This window comes from Haplochromis burtoni, unplaced genomic scaffold (assembly GCF_018398535.1).
Source record: "Haplochromis burtoni strain Fernald_Lab_line unplaced genomic scaffold, NCSU_Asbu1 Contig_58, whole genome shotgun sequence".
Taxonomy (NCBI): Eukaryota; Metazoa; Chordata; class Actinopteri; order Cichliformes; family Cichlidae; genus Haplochromis; species Haplochromis burtoni.
Genome location: NW_024582419.1, coordinates 1,654,711 through 1,668,365, shown reverse-complemented (window position 1 = coordinate 1,668,365; position 13,655 = coordinate 1,654,711). Strand labels below are relative to the sequence as shown.

The 13,655-nt window shown below is 42.8% G+C and overlaps 1 protein-coding gene across 1 annotated transcript in view; it reads right to left on the bottom strand.

The window, feature by feature from the left end:
• Window positions 1-301: 301 nt before the first annotated feature.
• The window catches only part of fam49bb (family with sequence similarity 49 member Bb), a 40,964-nt gene continuing 27,610 nt past the window's right edge, over window positions 302-13,655 (bottom strand). Inside the window, exons 5-12 of the mRNA XM_005922531.3 lie at window positions 13,476-13,581; window positions 9,171-9,310; window positions 7,683-7,760; window positions 3,899-4,015; window positions 3,680-3,759; window positions 3,473-3,599; window positions 3,325-3,395; window positions 302-1,109 (exon numbers count right to left, since the gene is read on the bottom strand). Coding sequence (XP_005922593.1) covers window positions 1,046-1,109; window positions 3,325-3,395; window positions 3,473-3,599; window positions 3,680-3,759; window positions 3,899-4,015; window positions 7,683-7,760; window positions 9,171-9,310; window positions 13,476-13,581 — 783 coding nt within the window. The 3' untranslated portion in view covers window positions 302-1,045. The remainder of the gene's footprint in view (window positions 1,110-3,324; window positions 3,396-3,472; window positions 3,600-3,679; window positions 3,760-3,898; window positions 4,016-7,682; window positions 7,761-9,170; window positions 9,311-13,475; window positions 13,582-13,655) is intronic.

The window sequence follows — 13,655 nt, the reverse complement described above, 5'->3', positions numbered from 1 at the left end:
GTCCTGCAGGTAGTGAAGGTGGATTTCACTTAATCCATTTTATTAATATTCTGCTGCGCTCGGCTGGTTTCAGTTATTTGTAACTACCATTACTTAACATCAACCCTGAGAGCGTTATTGACCTTCACATGAAGGTGAACAGACATAATTTGGCAATTAGATTAAGAGGATTGCTTTGAAGTGTTAAAGTTGCTTATTTTGGTTTTAAGTTTAAAATAAACTGTACGTGTCACTGCGTTCTCAATCTTCCCCTCCGGCCGCCCGGAGACGGCGAGAAGAGATCAAACCTGACGAGTCGGGGTCGTAGAAAACAAGAGTTCTCCTTTTAATTTCTCCAGCCACAACATACTGTGCATGTACAGTACACACTCCCAGTTTTAATTTGATTTTGAACGTATCACAGTTTAAAGTTTAACTAAAAAATACAACACAACTAAAAAAAACAAAAAAAAAGACATATGCACAAATTAAAACCTATAAAAAAATATAAAAACAGTACTCTTAATCTCAATTCAACAAGTACCATTTCAATAACAAAACATTTAATTATGAAAGCACAAAAGAGCAGACAAATTAAGAGGAACCATTGCTTTTGTTTAGTTTTTTTTACTTTAAATACAAGGAAAAGACTATTTTGTTTCGTAATCATGCAGAAGATGGAATTAAATAACAAATCAACCAAAAATAATATATACGTCTCTATATATCTCTCTGTATTAAATTTTCAAGTCAGAACTCCCGTCCCCTTACACAGGGGAAAAAAAAGAAGACATGTTTAAAATAAAAACCGGAGCATCCACAATGCTTTCATTAGCTGCCATAGCGGCATGGGCTTTTATCGAAAACATTACATATCAGCGACATCTTTTTGGCACCAAAAAAGACGTTTACAATGGCAGTAGCATTTTGCAGTATAAAAGAGGGCGGAGCAGTAGCTCTTTTCCATTTAAAAAAAGCAAACAAAGGAAGAAAAAAAAAAAAAACATTCTGTGCAGCGACATTCGAGAGAGCGGCGTCTCCCTTCAGCAGTCCTAGCAGCTCAGTCCTACTGCAGCATGCTCTTGATAGTCTTGTTGGTTGATTCATCGTTTAAATGCTTGGTTGTGTACCTGCAGGCGAGAGAGAGAAAGCAAATGTGCACTTCAGTAGAAGAACAAAGAGTGAAAATACTGAAGTATTATGAACAAAATATGCTCGAGCTCTCAAAGTGAAAGTCCTCGTTTAGCTGAAAACGTCCTCTTCAACGGGGTAAATGTTAATACTGAAGCATTTCCTTTCGTCCACACTGGTTCCTGATCTGGTGTCAATCTCCTCCAAACAGTAGAAGGCAGCTTTCTTCTCCTTTAACCTTTTGATCCGACTTAAGCCTCTTTGGATTATATGTAAAGATTTAAACTGTTACTAAAAACAAAACGTCCGATGGGAAATCACACTTGTGAATGCTCTGGTTTCTGCTTCTCGAGTTGTAACATGTTCAAGGTTTGTTCTGCCAAAAATGAAGTTTGAAGCAGTTTTTTTAATATAGACTTTATAGACTACACAGAAACAAGAACTATTGCTCTGCCAGGAACTCTTATTACAAAGTAAGGAGTTATTGTTTCTGCAGTATTTGTACCTTTAAAAGATTCACACTCTTTAAATCTGAAGGCTGTGTGTTTTCACGTGAAGCTTAATTTGATTGAGAATGAGTCGACACTGTTAACAAAAGTGTGGAAGCATTTCCACATCTTATCGATCAAAAGAAGCGCTCCGAGGCTGCATACCAACGCCAAAGCCACCACAAGATGCATTCATTGAATTCTTGCCTCAGTTTGTGATATTTTCTTTAACTCCAGTTCCTACTAATTTTTCTCATCATGATCAGCAGCAGCAGCAACAGCTTCCTTTAAAGACTCCAAAAGTGTTGTGTCTGCAGCTCACCTGGGAGAGCAGGCGCCCCATATACTGAAACCTGCTCTGAGGCCATATTTTTAAAAACGCTACAATTAAATAAAAAAGAAGAATCATCCAGATCTGGATCAATTCCAAGTTGGGCCATGCTGGTGGTAAAATCTTCATGTAAATCTGCCCGCAAGATTTTGAGAACTCCTGCAACAACCTGACACACCGGCCCGATCTGCAGTTTAAATATTGATGAAAATAACAGGAAGCTGCAGTCCTGCTTTGATGCGGCTGCTAATGAAGCTGAAACATGGCAAAGAGCCCCAGTGTTTGTATTACTGTATTTATTTATTATACATTGATAGCAAAAAATGAAAGTACACCCTCTGTCAATTCTAAGGTTTGCACTATCGGGGCATAAAAGTTATCTGGTCATTAGCAGGTTTTAAAACGAGGCCAATACAGCCTGAGATCTGAGTTTTGGTTTTTTTGCAGTTTCTCTGAGCGCTGCTTGATCTGATCCTGGAGTGAATTAGCTGGGATGTCCACTCCTGTTAAGACTGACATTGCACTTATCTGAATGCTTCAGACCAGCAAACTGTCAAAACCTCTGTTCTTATAGAGCTGCTCACACTTGCTGATGATCGTTAGTCTACTGCATTTGATTAGAAGCAGCTAGCTGCTACTTGCCCTCTTAATTCCTGAGGAAGCAGTAAGGATGTACTGACTGCAAATAACGACACAGTGTAATGTGCCATGATGTTGTTCGTCTAAGCCCATCTTAGAAATGAAAGAGTTTGTACTTTCCTTTTACCTTGGCTGTGTTGTTTGTTTTGATACAAACAAAACGGTAAATTAGAAAATCTTCCAGTAAATGTCAGATAAATAGTGCAGTAAAGTGAGCTTGAACTATGACTTCATTACTGTCCAGCAGTGCATGTGTCTAACATACACTATCATCCTCCGTCACATCAGTGTGGCAATCACTGAGAGAAAATCTGTCAGCTTTCGCATGAAAATAACCTCGTGTGGCCCAGTAGAGCCGGCCCGCCTCGGGCTCCCCACACACACAAACACACAGATGTAAGGTCGACTCAAAGCTGTCAGCAGCTGCGAGAGCGAGGTGAGGTGGGTGAAATTTGTGAGGGCGCGAGGGGACCTGGTGTCACATGTAATCGGCCTTTGTGGAGAGGCTTTGACACCCAACCCGGATCAGGCTCACAGCTGACCGAATCCCCCGCTGGACGGCGTGGAGGATGAGTCACTGCACTGAAGGGGATGAGGTCTGTCTGCTGCTTGTGAACAGGAACCAACTCATCCAACTCACAGCGTGAGCAGCCTGCTCCTGTTCAGTTTAAAAGCCTGCTCACGGGCTGCAATCACATTTCACGCTGGGCAGCAGGGATTTTTTTTTTTTTTTTAATAATCGGAACAAGAACTGACCTGAGAGCGTTGAGAAGGCCTTCTACGCTGTTTGGCGGCTGATCTTTGAGGACTTTGATGCAGCCTTTCATCTGTGGAACAGAAAGAGACCGTTAGCTGTAGAAGAAGCTGCGAGTGAGAAGTTTGGCGTGAACGTGTCTACACTCACGTCGATTTTGGACGACTTGGCGAACGCTCCTACGGGATGGACGTAGTCGTACAAGATGATCACCCCGACCATCACCCTGAGGCAGAAGGACACCGTGTCCTCGCTTGTGAAACGGCTGCGATACTCCCTGACAGCAGGAGGAGGAAGAGGAGGGATTAGACGCAAAGCCGTGAATGGCGTATTTAACACGTGGAGGAGGTCACTTACGGTGTTTCCAGCATGACTTTGCACACGCTCGCCATCGTGCTTAAGCAGTCCGTCGTGTTCTCGATGGGCAGGTTCTTGTTCTGTAAGGAGGGAGGAATGACTGAGTGGATGCGCACGCACGCACGCACACGCACGCACACGCACGCACGCACGCACGCACGCACGCACACACACACTAAAGAAAATAAAGTATCCAATATTTTTGTTTCTGAGTCTCACCTCAGAAACAAACTTCGTTGTGCCGTCACTTAACGTCTTCAGCATGGGCGTGGCATCGGCGTAGAAGAGAGATATCCGATTGGCCAATTCATTGTTGACTTCATTCTCACCTTCTGCCTGCAAACAAAAAAAAAAACAAAGCTTGAATCCACTGACTGCATGTTTAGTGTTCTGGACCTCTGATCTTAAAATAATCAAACTCATATCGCAGGCAAACGTGGTTATCTCTGTTATTAGAAGAGCTGCCAGTTAAAGCTACTTTACAAGGAGACTGAGAAAAGAAAGCGACCACGAAGGTGGCCGTGTAGCTGACACGCTTGGAGGGACATTAAAAGCCACTTTGCGCTCTACACTGTGGCGATGCTGTGAAATTTTATTTAAAAAAAACTCTGAATGAAAAGGTGCGAGAGAACATCAGGATGTATTATTAGTTTATTTGATGCGAAGCAGCTTTAACAGACTGTTTGTGCAGATGAAAAGCTGCTTCGTTAAATAAAACACCGACAGGAAAACACTGATATAAACCCTGTGACACAGCCCTCCTGCTCCTCCCTCCCCCGGTTTCCCAGCTGACTGCCGCTTTGCCGTTTCAGATGAGACGCTGAAAACACCTGGCGGACAACAAAAGAATAAGGCGTCTCTTGAACAGCCTGTTCTAAATTTGTCTGCGTATTTAAATAACAACAACACTTCCTGCCTTCATGAGAGCACTGACGGAATATGAATAATCGCCCCAAACTTTCAAACCACTTTGGGTTTTTTAACAAACGATGATGACACATGAGCTCAAAGACTGTTTGAGCCGGGACAGTTGCGTTTCATCTCGGATGTCTGAATGATTCAGTCGTCTGAGCGCTGACTAAACCGAGTGCGACGGAGCTGCGAGGAGGGACGGCGGCCCGAGCGTCTTTCAGCGGTGACAGGTCCTAACGACAACTTGTCTGGGCCCATTTGTCTAATGACATGTTCTGCTTTAAGAAATAAAAGCTCCTGTCAGGTGGGTCTGAACTGAGTGCAGTTTTGGTTCATTTTTCCTCATATGCAGCTAAAAATGACCAATTTTACTGCCCCACGTTTCCCTCAACCTCTGGCAGACCCAGGCTCAGAGAGGTGCAGCCATCTGCCATGACCGGTTGGGACTGAAGGGAGGACGACAAGACAAAAAACACATCTATGGTATCAATTTGAAAACAGTACATCACCTCATTCTCGAGTTATGTTCACAAAGTTGGGTGTCCACACAGCAAGGTGCATATGTGCAAAAGTGCACAGAGTAAACTAAAGCCTAAAGGTGCATCCACATAGGACATCTCTTTGTAGCTGATGGTCACTCTATTGGAGATTTCAGGCTCCAGTTGCCTGGGTAACTCTGTAATGCATTTACCACCCCTTTATGTGTCAGTCAAGGTTATCTTAATTCACTTCAAAGTGCCGAATGACATTGACTTTCTCTGGTCTCCTTACACATGGACAGCATGGGAAGTCCTTGCATGTAAGTAAGAGGCACACATAGACCTACATGAAGAGATCTCATTTCTTCATTAAACTGAATTTGCACCTGGACCTCACTCATCACAGTGATGAACAGGTGGAAAGAAAACATGACATTTTGACCGTTTTACCGGAAAACGCACAAGCAAAACAAAGTCCATTAAAGCGGCTCTGCTGCTTTAAGCTGTCTCAGTCGGTCATAACAGCGAGGTAGCAAGCACAATGCGCAGCACTGACACTGGCCTTCATTATCAAAGTGAAGAAAAGGTAAATTACAGGAGAAATGATTATACACGTGTTTAATACCAGGTATAAATACTACTCCACTTTCCAAGAAGAAAGTATTTAACCAATAAATGCTGAGCTAAAATTCATGCCACAGTCGTTTCCAATGCTTCGATATTTCCTGTGTTCTATTGTAAATAAAATCTGGTTCATAAAAATCTGTAAATCATTGCATTCTGTTTTTTTTAATTTACATTTTAAACAACATCACAGCTTTTTTTGGTACGCCGTTTGTATTATGCCAGTTTAAAGATAAATAAATTACTGTCAGTTTAACTTTAGTCTGTATTTAAAGTAATTTGGGGGCTTATCCGGGATTTATGCTTCTGCGTTAACAACAAACCCTCCACCACAACTTATGCCAGAAGCTGCCGTGCACTTCCCTAGAAAACTAACTGTGCTGAAGGCATCACTGTGACTGGTCCATTCAATACTGTTGTTTCCTTCAACTTTTTACTCTGCCACCATTTATGAAAGATACTGGAAGATAATGGCTTAACTTGAAGAGGGAAACCACAATAACAACAACCAGTATTTCAGCAGCAAAACTGCAGAGCTACACGTGCAAACCATAAAGGCGACTTATGTCATACATTGATTCAATGCAAGAACAGCAAATAAGCTATAAACTGCCACAGATGTCTCCCTCTGATGAGGAACGGAAGTCATCAAAGCCACCAGTTTGTGCTGACAAAAACAGAAATCTTACAGTTGGTTAACCACTGCATCAGCCGGTTAGTCTGTTTGGGTGCTTTTGGTATTTCAAAATATAATTCTGAATCATAATAAAAGTGTTAACACCAAAATCAAGAACATTAAGACCCAAACCACTCCTTTCGAAACCACCACTGACACAAACAGTGAGTTTTACCTGACAGAACATGGGAGTTGTTAGTTTAATTAGCGTGACTTCTTTTCAATTCACACCCAAACTAACTGCTTTAATAACCATAAATGCACAACAGCACAGACAAACCATCTGGTCAAGCCAGCAATAGATGAACCATTCCCATGTTTTGCAAAGAAAAAATACTCGTTTTGCCAATGGAGTCTGGTGGAGTGAAACAGCTTCCCTTCTTCATCAGAGAGAGCCATCTGTCGGCAGCAAAAGCAGTGATAATGTTCTAAATATAACACACATTCAAACCGACACTGATTCTCAAGTAAGGCCAACGCTGATGGTCAGTTGATGCTGACCATGTCCACAGCACCACGTGTGTTGAGTTTCTGCAGCAGTTAAAAGCCTTCCTGAAGTGAAAACCGTTCAGTCAGTAAAGTCAGTGTGGTCCGTGTAAAATAAAATAAAATATAATTTGTGGGTCATATTTTGATTTAAATAAAAAGTTCTTGCAACATCACACACCAGTCATTTTAGTCATAGTTTTCATCGTTCTTTTTTTTCTCATGGAAAAGAAGACGATGAAATGCACTGACACTTTAGTCAGTGAATAAAAATATTTAAAAAAACCCTAAATATTCTGGAGAAGCGAGACACAGTCAGAACCAACTGAGTGGTGCAGAGAGGCGGGACAAGTTTAAAAGTAATCCAATCGGAAGTAATGTCCTTGCACAGTAAGGTTAAATATGAACAATTTTATGTGCCCACGGGAAAGGGTGCAATCTGCCATGCTCCCAGTTTCTCATGAAAGTGCGACAAAATGTCAACGCCTAAGAGGAAGAGAAGAGGAGACATATGGATGCATTTCACAAGGAAAATAAGACTCACCAGTAAAACCATGAGAAACTTTCACACTTTATATTTAAGTCAACTGAATCAAGTTTAGTCTGCTATAATCTTTCGATTTTTAGTCAACTAAAACTAAAAGAATTATAAGATTATTACAGACTAAATTATGACAAAAATTAAATAAAATTTTACTCAAAAATAACACCATCTGCTACGCTCTAATAGCAGATAAATGGGCTGTTAAACCAAAACAAAGAGCTAACAGACGCTAAAAAAGATAAAGGAGAAGTTGTATGTCAGAGATGGGCGCAACATGCTCACCGGTACATTGTTGATCCGCATTCGACTCAGCGTTCTCCTATAGTAACTGAAGTCATTCTGAATGGCTGGATTTGTCATCTGCAAAACAGAAATATAAATATTAAATATACACATATATGTAAGCTTGGAGGCAATCTAATACAGAGAGAGGGGAGAGAGACAGCCTGCAGCCGGACATTCAGCTCTGGATCAAACACACCATCGTCATGACAGAAAGCTTTAGCCAACAAGGCAGAAATGTAGCTTTGGGGGGGGAATGACATAAAAAGAGCACTGATACAATTACTATTTTATGTGCTGAACTGGATTTGAATGTCTGACACTCATTCTGCCCCCTTTTACGTCCACATCCCTGCTCGCCCTGTCAGCAAATATTTGTTTTTTTTCCTGCTGCTGTGAGCTTTGGCTGTGGGTCTCATTAAGGAGAGGCGAGGTTAGAGTGAGCACAGGACAAACGCAGGCTTATTCTCTGACGTTATGCACCCTCAAAGCCTCAGATAAAAGCCACAAGGTTCCATTAGCTCCTTTGACATGACTCCCTACAATATATGAATCATCTGGTTTTCAGTGTGGAGCCAAACTGACCACTTTTTTTTTTAAAGGGAAGCTGGCCAACCAGAGAGCTTCTTTTCAAAAGTCACCACAAGCGAGTGCTCGTCATGTGGCTAATTATCCTCATTCCTGCACGAGCTTGTCACAGTCAAAGCTGCGCTGACAGCATGCTAATCCTGCTACAATAGGCTGGTACTCAGTCTGCGTCCACCGCGTCCACCAGGAGAGACAGGCTTCTTCGCCAGGGAGGGGCTGCATGGCACTCAGACACTTTAACTAGGTCAGAAGCCCGTGCATGGGTGTGAAAGATTGATGAATGGGCCTGGCATGCCACCTTGCACCCCCTACCTTCATGTTTTTCATCCTGCCAGCCTGGGTAGTGGGCACTAATTGGGACGTCGCTGCAAACCGCCTCAGGGAGTCGGGGAGCCCTTTTTTTTTTTCTTACGTTTTTGTGTCAAAGGAGCAGGGATGTGGGCCCAGTGTCTTACAAGATGAGTGCTCACACAATTATGTTTCTGACAATGGGCATTTGAGCGACAAACATGCTTCAATCGCGGCTTCATTTTGGCAGTTTGTGTCCGAATTCAAACCAGATCAGACTTTTAAAGTTCCCTCTGCCTGTCGTTTATATAAAACCTGCCACGCTGTGCAAAACTTGGCTCGGGCAACAACAATTTGCAGACCTTTTTCCCCTTGCAATAACCCTTATTGGCCATTTCACTGACATCCACAGTATCATAAACAGCAGAGCAGTATCAGGGCTCTAATTAAATGCTAATCATGTGCTCACTGGCGGCAGCTTAAAACTGCACAGAGCTAAGAAAAAAGAAAAAAAAAAATCAATCCAGGGGCATCAGCAGCTTGTTGGACGATTGAGAGCAAAGCCTACAGAAGCAGCTAAAATTTGACACTTAAAGAAATAAAGAGCCATACTTTAAGCTCGTCGAAGCGCAGCGTGAAGTGGAGGATCTCTGCGAACTGCTTGGCCAGCGCCTGCTCCCGCTCCAGGTGTTGAGTCGGGTCGCTGTAAGTCTCGCTGGTCAGAGCACCCAGGAGGCTGTGCAACGCTGCCTCTGTTAAAAAAAAAGACAGACATCTGTGGTGAACCTGCATCGCTGTCAGAGGACCTCGATTGGGCTTTTACTCGTTTAATGAAGAGCCTGACAAAAGCCTTGAACAGAGACAGTTTAGCTGATGTGTGTAGTCTTCCAGGTCATCAGTCAGAGCCACTGAGTAGTTTTACATTCAGGTTTTTGCCATTCAAGCGCCAGGTTAACAGCTCAGGCAGCACTATATGCAAAAATGCAAAGGTCAGGGGAAAGAAGAAGTGCTGCATGTAGCATGGCAGAGTGATCAATATTCAGGTTTGAAAAGGAGAGCAGGGCAAGAACAATGGAGGAAAACATGCAGCTGCAGCTAATAGTTATATTCACTGTATAGTAATGGTTAATAGCTCAGTTACACTAAAGTAAAAAGAGGATGCTAGAGGATAATTTTATTGGCAAGATACATTTAATTGCATGTAAACTCAATGTGCTTAACATTTAAAAATAATAATAACTGTGGTTGCCCAGAGATTTTTCACATCTGTCAACCTCTGGGGAACCACATACAGTCACACAGGTTGATAACAATTGGTGAAGATTTGCAAATATCTGCAGACAGGGTCAACATAGAGAGACAGACAACCATTCACACATATGGGCAATTTACCAGTTAACCTGACACCACTAATTACATGTCTTTGGACTGTGAGAGAAAGTCGGATTACCCAAGTATAGAATGGTTTATAAAGCAAACCATTCTATACTTGTGAGAGGTTTCTGCTCTGCTGATTCCGTTATACGTGTTATATCACTGTAAACTGAATAGCCTCACATTTTTAGAGAACTTGGAAAAAAAACAAACATTGAATTTCCTGCAGTTCTGGGAAAATGACAAGCTTCTGTGACTCTTCAATTTAAAAAAAGCTAATACGTGGAAAAGCATTTTTCCAATTAAATGATAGAAAAAAAATACCTAAAGAGTCCTAAAGTAATACAATTACATAATTACATGAGTTAAGTCATGTATAAGTGGAAAAAAGAAAGAAAACTCGAGTCTTTCTTTGTCTCTTTATTGTTGGGCCTTGTAGGAGGTCAAGGAGCAGCCTGATACGTGACCAGTGCAGGGTGTCGGCAGGCTGTAGCATCCTGATTAAGACATAGACAAATAATGAGGCAGCGGTGGTGCCCAAACTGCCCAGGGCCCAGTGCCAGTCTCAAAGGGGGGGAAGGGTGGGGAGGCCTTTGAGAAAGGAGAAAGGAGGGGGGGGGGGCTTTCCTGCTCACATGCAAATGAGACATGGGACTAATTATCTCATTGGCATGAAATGGGTGGGGGCAAGATTTCATTCAAGCAGGATTACACTCATTGTTTTGACACTAAGTAAATACAAAGCCTGTGCCATGCCGTGACATAGCATACCCACGGACCAATGATTAAGCATGCAAGAAGAGCACCGGCAGGGAACCAGGGAGAGGGAAATGTGGCGAACAACTTCCAAGCAAGTCAAGTTATCAGACAAACAGATCTTGTTCAGACACATAGTTCTGAAGAAGAAAAACTAAAAGAGCTTTGAAGCCCAGAGGGAATTTTATTTATAGATGCAGACAGTGCTTAGAATTCAGTCTAGAAGCCGAAGGGAGCCTTTAGTAATGATATAACCCAGACAAGCTGAACATCTGATGCAATAAGCTACCAAATGGGCACTTTAAATAGACTTGTGTATTTTACAGTTACTGTTGATTACAAATGACGATGCGCATGTCAGCGTAACCCAGGATCAGTGTGATTCAGACAGCGGTCTACTTAAAATAATCTGAAGATGACTTTTCGAAGGACACAGAGCTGGCAGTGCAGTGCGGTAAATTGAGCACGTCTGCCATTCAGTAATGACTCCCATCTGCTTGGGCTAGCGTTCGCAGCGAAGCAGCTGATTAAAAATGGCCTCAGCACTGCAGCCCCCCACCCCCCCACACACACTCCCAATCCTAGTCAAAACAGAAGTTAAGATGGAGCTGCTTAAAGGCCCCCAGAAATGAGCCACTCTAGTATGTTGGGAAGTCGTGCGAGGGCGGGGCGCTGGGAGATGTCTGATCTCGTCAGGTCACGGCGGAGCAGGCGAGCAGAATGCAGGCATGTAGACTGTACTCGCTGAGAGGGGCGGGGCCAGATGACAGCGGGACTCAAGGACTTTTCTAGATCCTACTTTTTCCTAGGGGACAGACTCGAGAAGTTTTCACCGTTGTTAAAAGGAGCAGATCTAAATTTAGGTATCGACAAAAGTTCTGTGAAGATCAGTATCTCAAAGCTACGTGGCTGTTATGAAAGAACAAGCTGGAAGGGGATAAATGTTCATCTATGCCATATGCAGAGCCTGCTACCCGAACAAGGTCTTCAGCTCTACAAAAGAAAACATCAGCTATTGACATAACTGAACAATTAAGCGATTAATCAAATTAAAGTGTATTAAACAGCCGGGTGCAGCTTCTGGGGACTACCTGAGGGTCTGGGGAAGTCCCCAGGTTCCTCCCAGTCCTGTTCTTGTGTTTGCATTTGCAAACAGGAACTCCTGAGTGAAGTAACAGCCAGCAGTTGGTAAAGCAACAACACCTCTTTTTGTGGTCTTTCATTTTCTTGTAATCCTCCTGTAATTCTCTCTATACTGCTTTTTCTGTGGTGGATGCTATCAGCAGGTTTTCTCCTTCAGTCCTTCAAGATCAACTTTTTTTTTGTTCCTGTTTTCTTCCATTTTTAAAGGCTAAAATTTACGTGTTTTGTCTGATGTTTTATCCATGTTTACACTTTCCCTTTTTTTTCTTAAATCGCATTTGCAGGTGCCATATTCATGTCTTCACACTATCCAGGCCCCCTAAGTGTGGACCAAACATTCCATCATCGTTACTCTCATGCTGGAAAAGGCTTAAAAACACACTCAAAATAAATGGAGTGCTACTTTTCACAATTACTGGATCCATAAAAAAGCATGTCCATAAACATAGGAAGCTTTTTTCAGTCTTTAATAATGCATAATCTGTGGTCTATGACATGGTTTTCTTTCTATGGTAATATTAAGATGTCACCTTGGAGCTTAGGTAAGCTAATTACCTGTTAAGTTTCAGCATTATAATAAAAATTAATCCAACTATGCACAGTCCAACTTTTGCCACTCCTAAATTTTTGACTTCTGGTCAAAATCTGTATAAAGATATGAGCTTTGAGTCTAAAGGTTTGTTCTAAGAAATGTACATTTTTATACTGAAGCCAACTTTAGTGTTGGTGTAGCAGGATATTACTGTCCCCGATATACAAAATTTGTGATTTTTTTTTAATGTTATTATCTATTCTTGTGACAAATTTTAGGATTTCCCATGTATACGTCTGGATTTCAGTGCAGTAAAACGTGTCCGCTCATTCCAAATGCATAGGTTCTCCTCTTTCAGGGAGTCCTGTTTGGATATCACCATCCTGGCGCCTGAAGCCTAAAATCCAGGCAGGGAAATAGAGCAGCGCTCGAGACTGAGATTTGACCTACTTCGTTACATAACAGCCATCACCAGGCTGCCGCCGCCACTGTCGCCCACTGACTGCCTTCTCCACTGCCACTGGGATTATGGGGTCAAAGGGGTTGAGGGCACTGACGCATGCCGGGTCCCCTCCCCTCAAGCCTCAGGGTCATAAGAAGATCAGGGAGCAGTGAGCTTACACCCCCACCTTGAATCCATGCTAATAAGACCCTACAGAGGTCGATGCACAGTGCAACGCAAGCAGCATGTTGAGACGGTAGCATATAGGCGGGGTTCAAAGCACGCGTGTATAAGTATGTGTCGTACGTCTTGTGCAGCTCAGCAGCAAATCCTGCCGATGCAGAAGCGGACAATTAATGTCGCGCTTACATCGGTATGAGGTCGCTATAAAATGCCTTGCACATGATGGACACCGGCTCTCCCCGTTAGTCATTAAGACAACAAAACTGCACAGACGTTTCAGCAGCTCACACTAATCTACAATTCCAAGCGCGGTGTCGCACACAAGATCGTTTTAGCTCTGAAAGAAATCTCAGAGGACACCTGAGTTCGCTCCACTTGAAACGGTGCGTGTCTGAGGCTCAGTGATGAAGATCTCAGAAGCAGTGATGTAATTTTTCCTGGCCTACATAACACGGTTACTGTAGAGACGGCGCAGGCAGACACATACCTAATCTCTGCGAGAACTCGTAGAACTTCTTCAGCTTTCCCACCAAGGGGACCACGGCCGCCCACGCCTTCTCCTGCAACGCCTCATCGTTTGGATTCTGGATCGCCTGGAAAGAAATACATCACGGGTGTCAAACTCATTTATGCTCATGGGGCACATACAGCCCAGTTTTATCTCTGG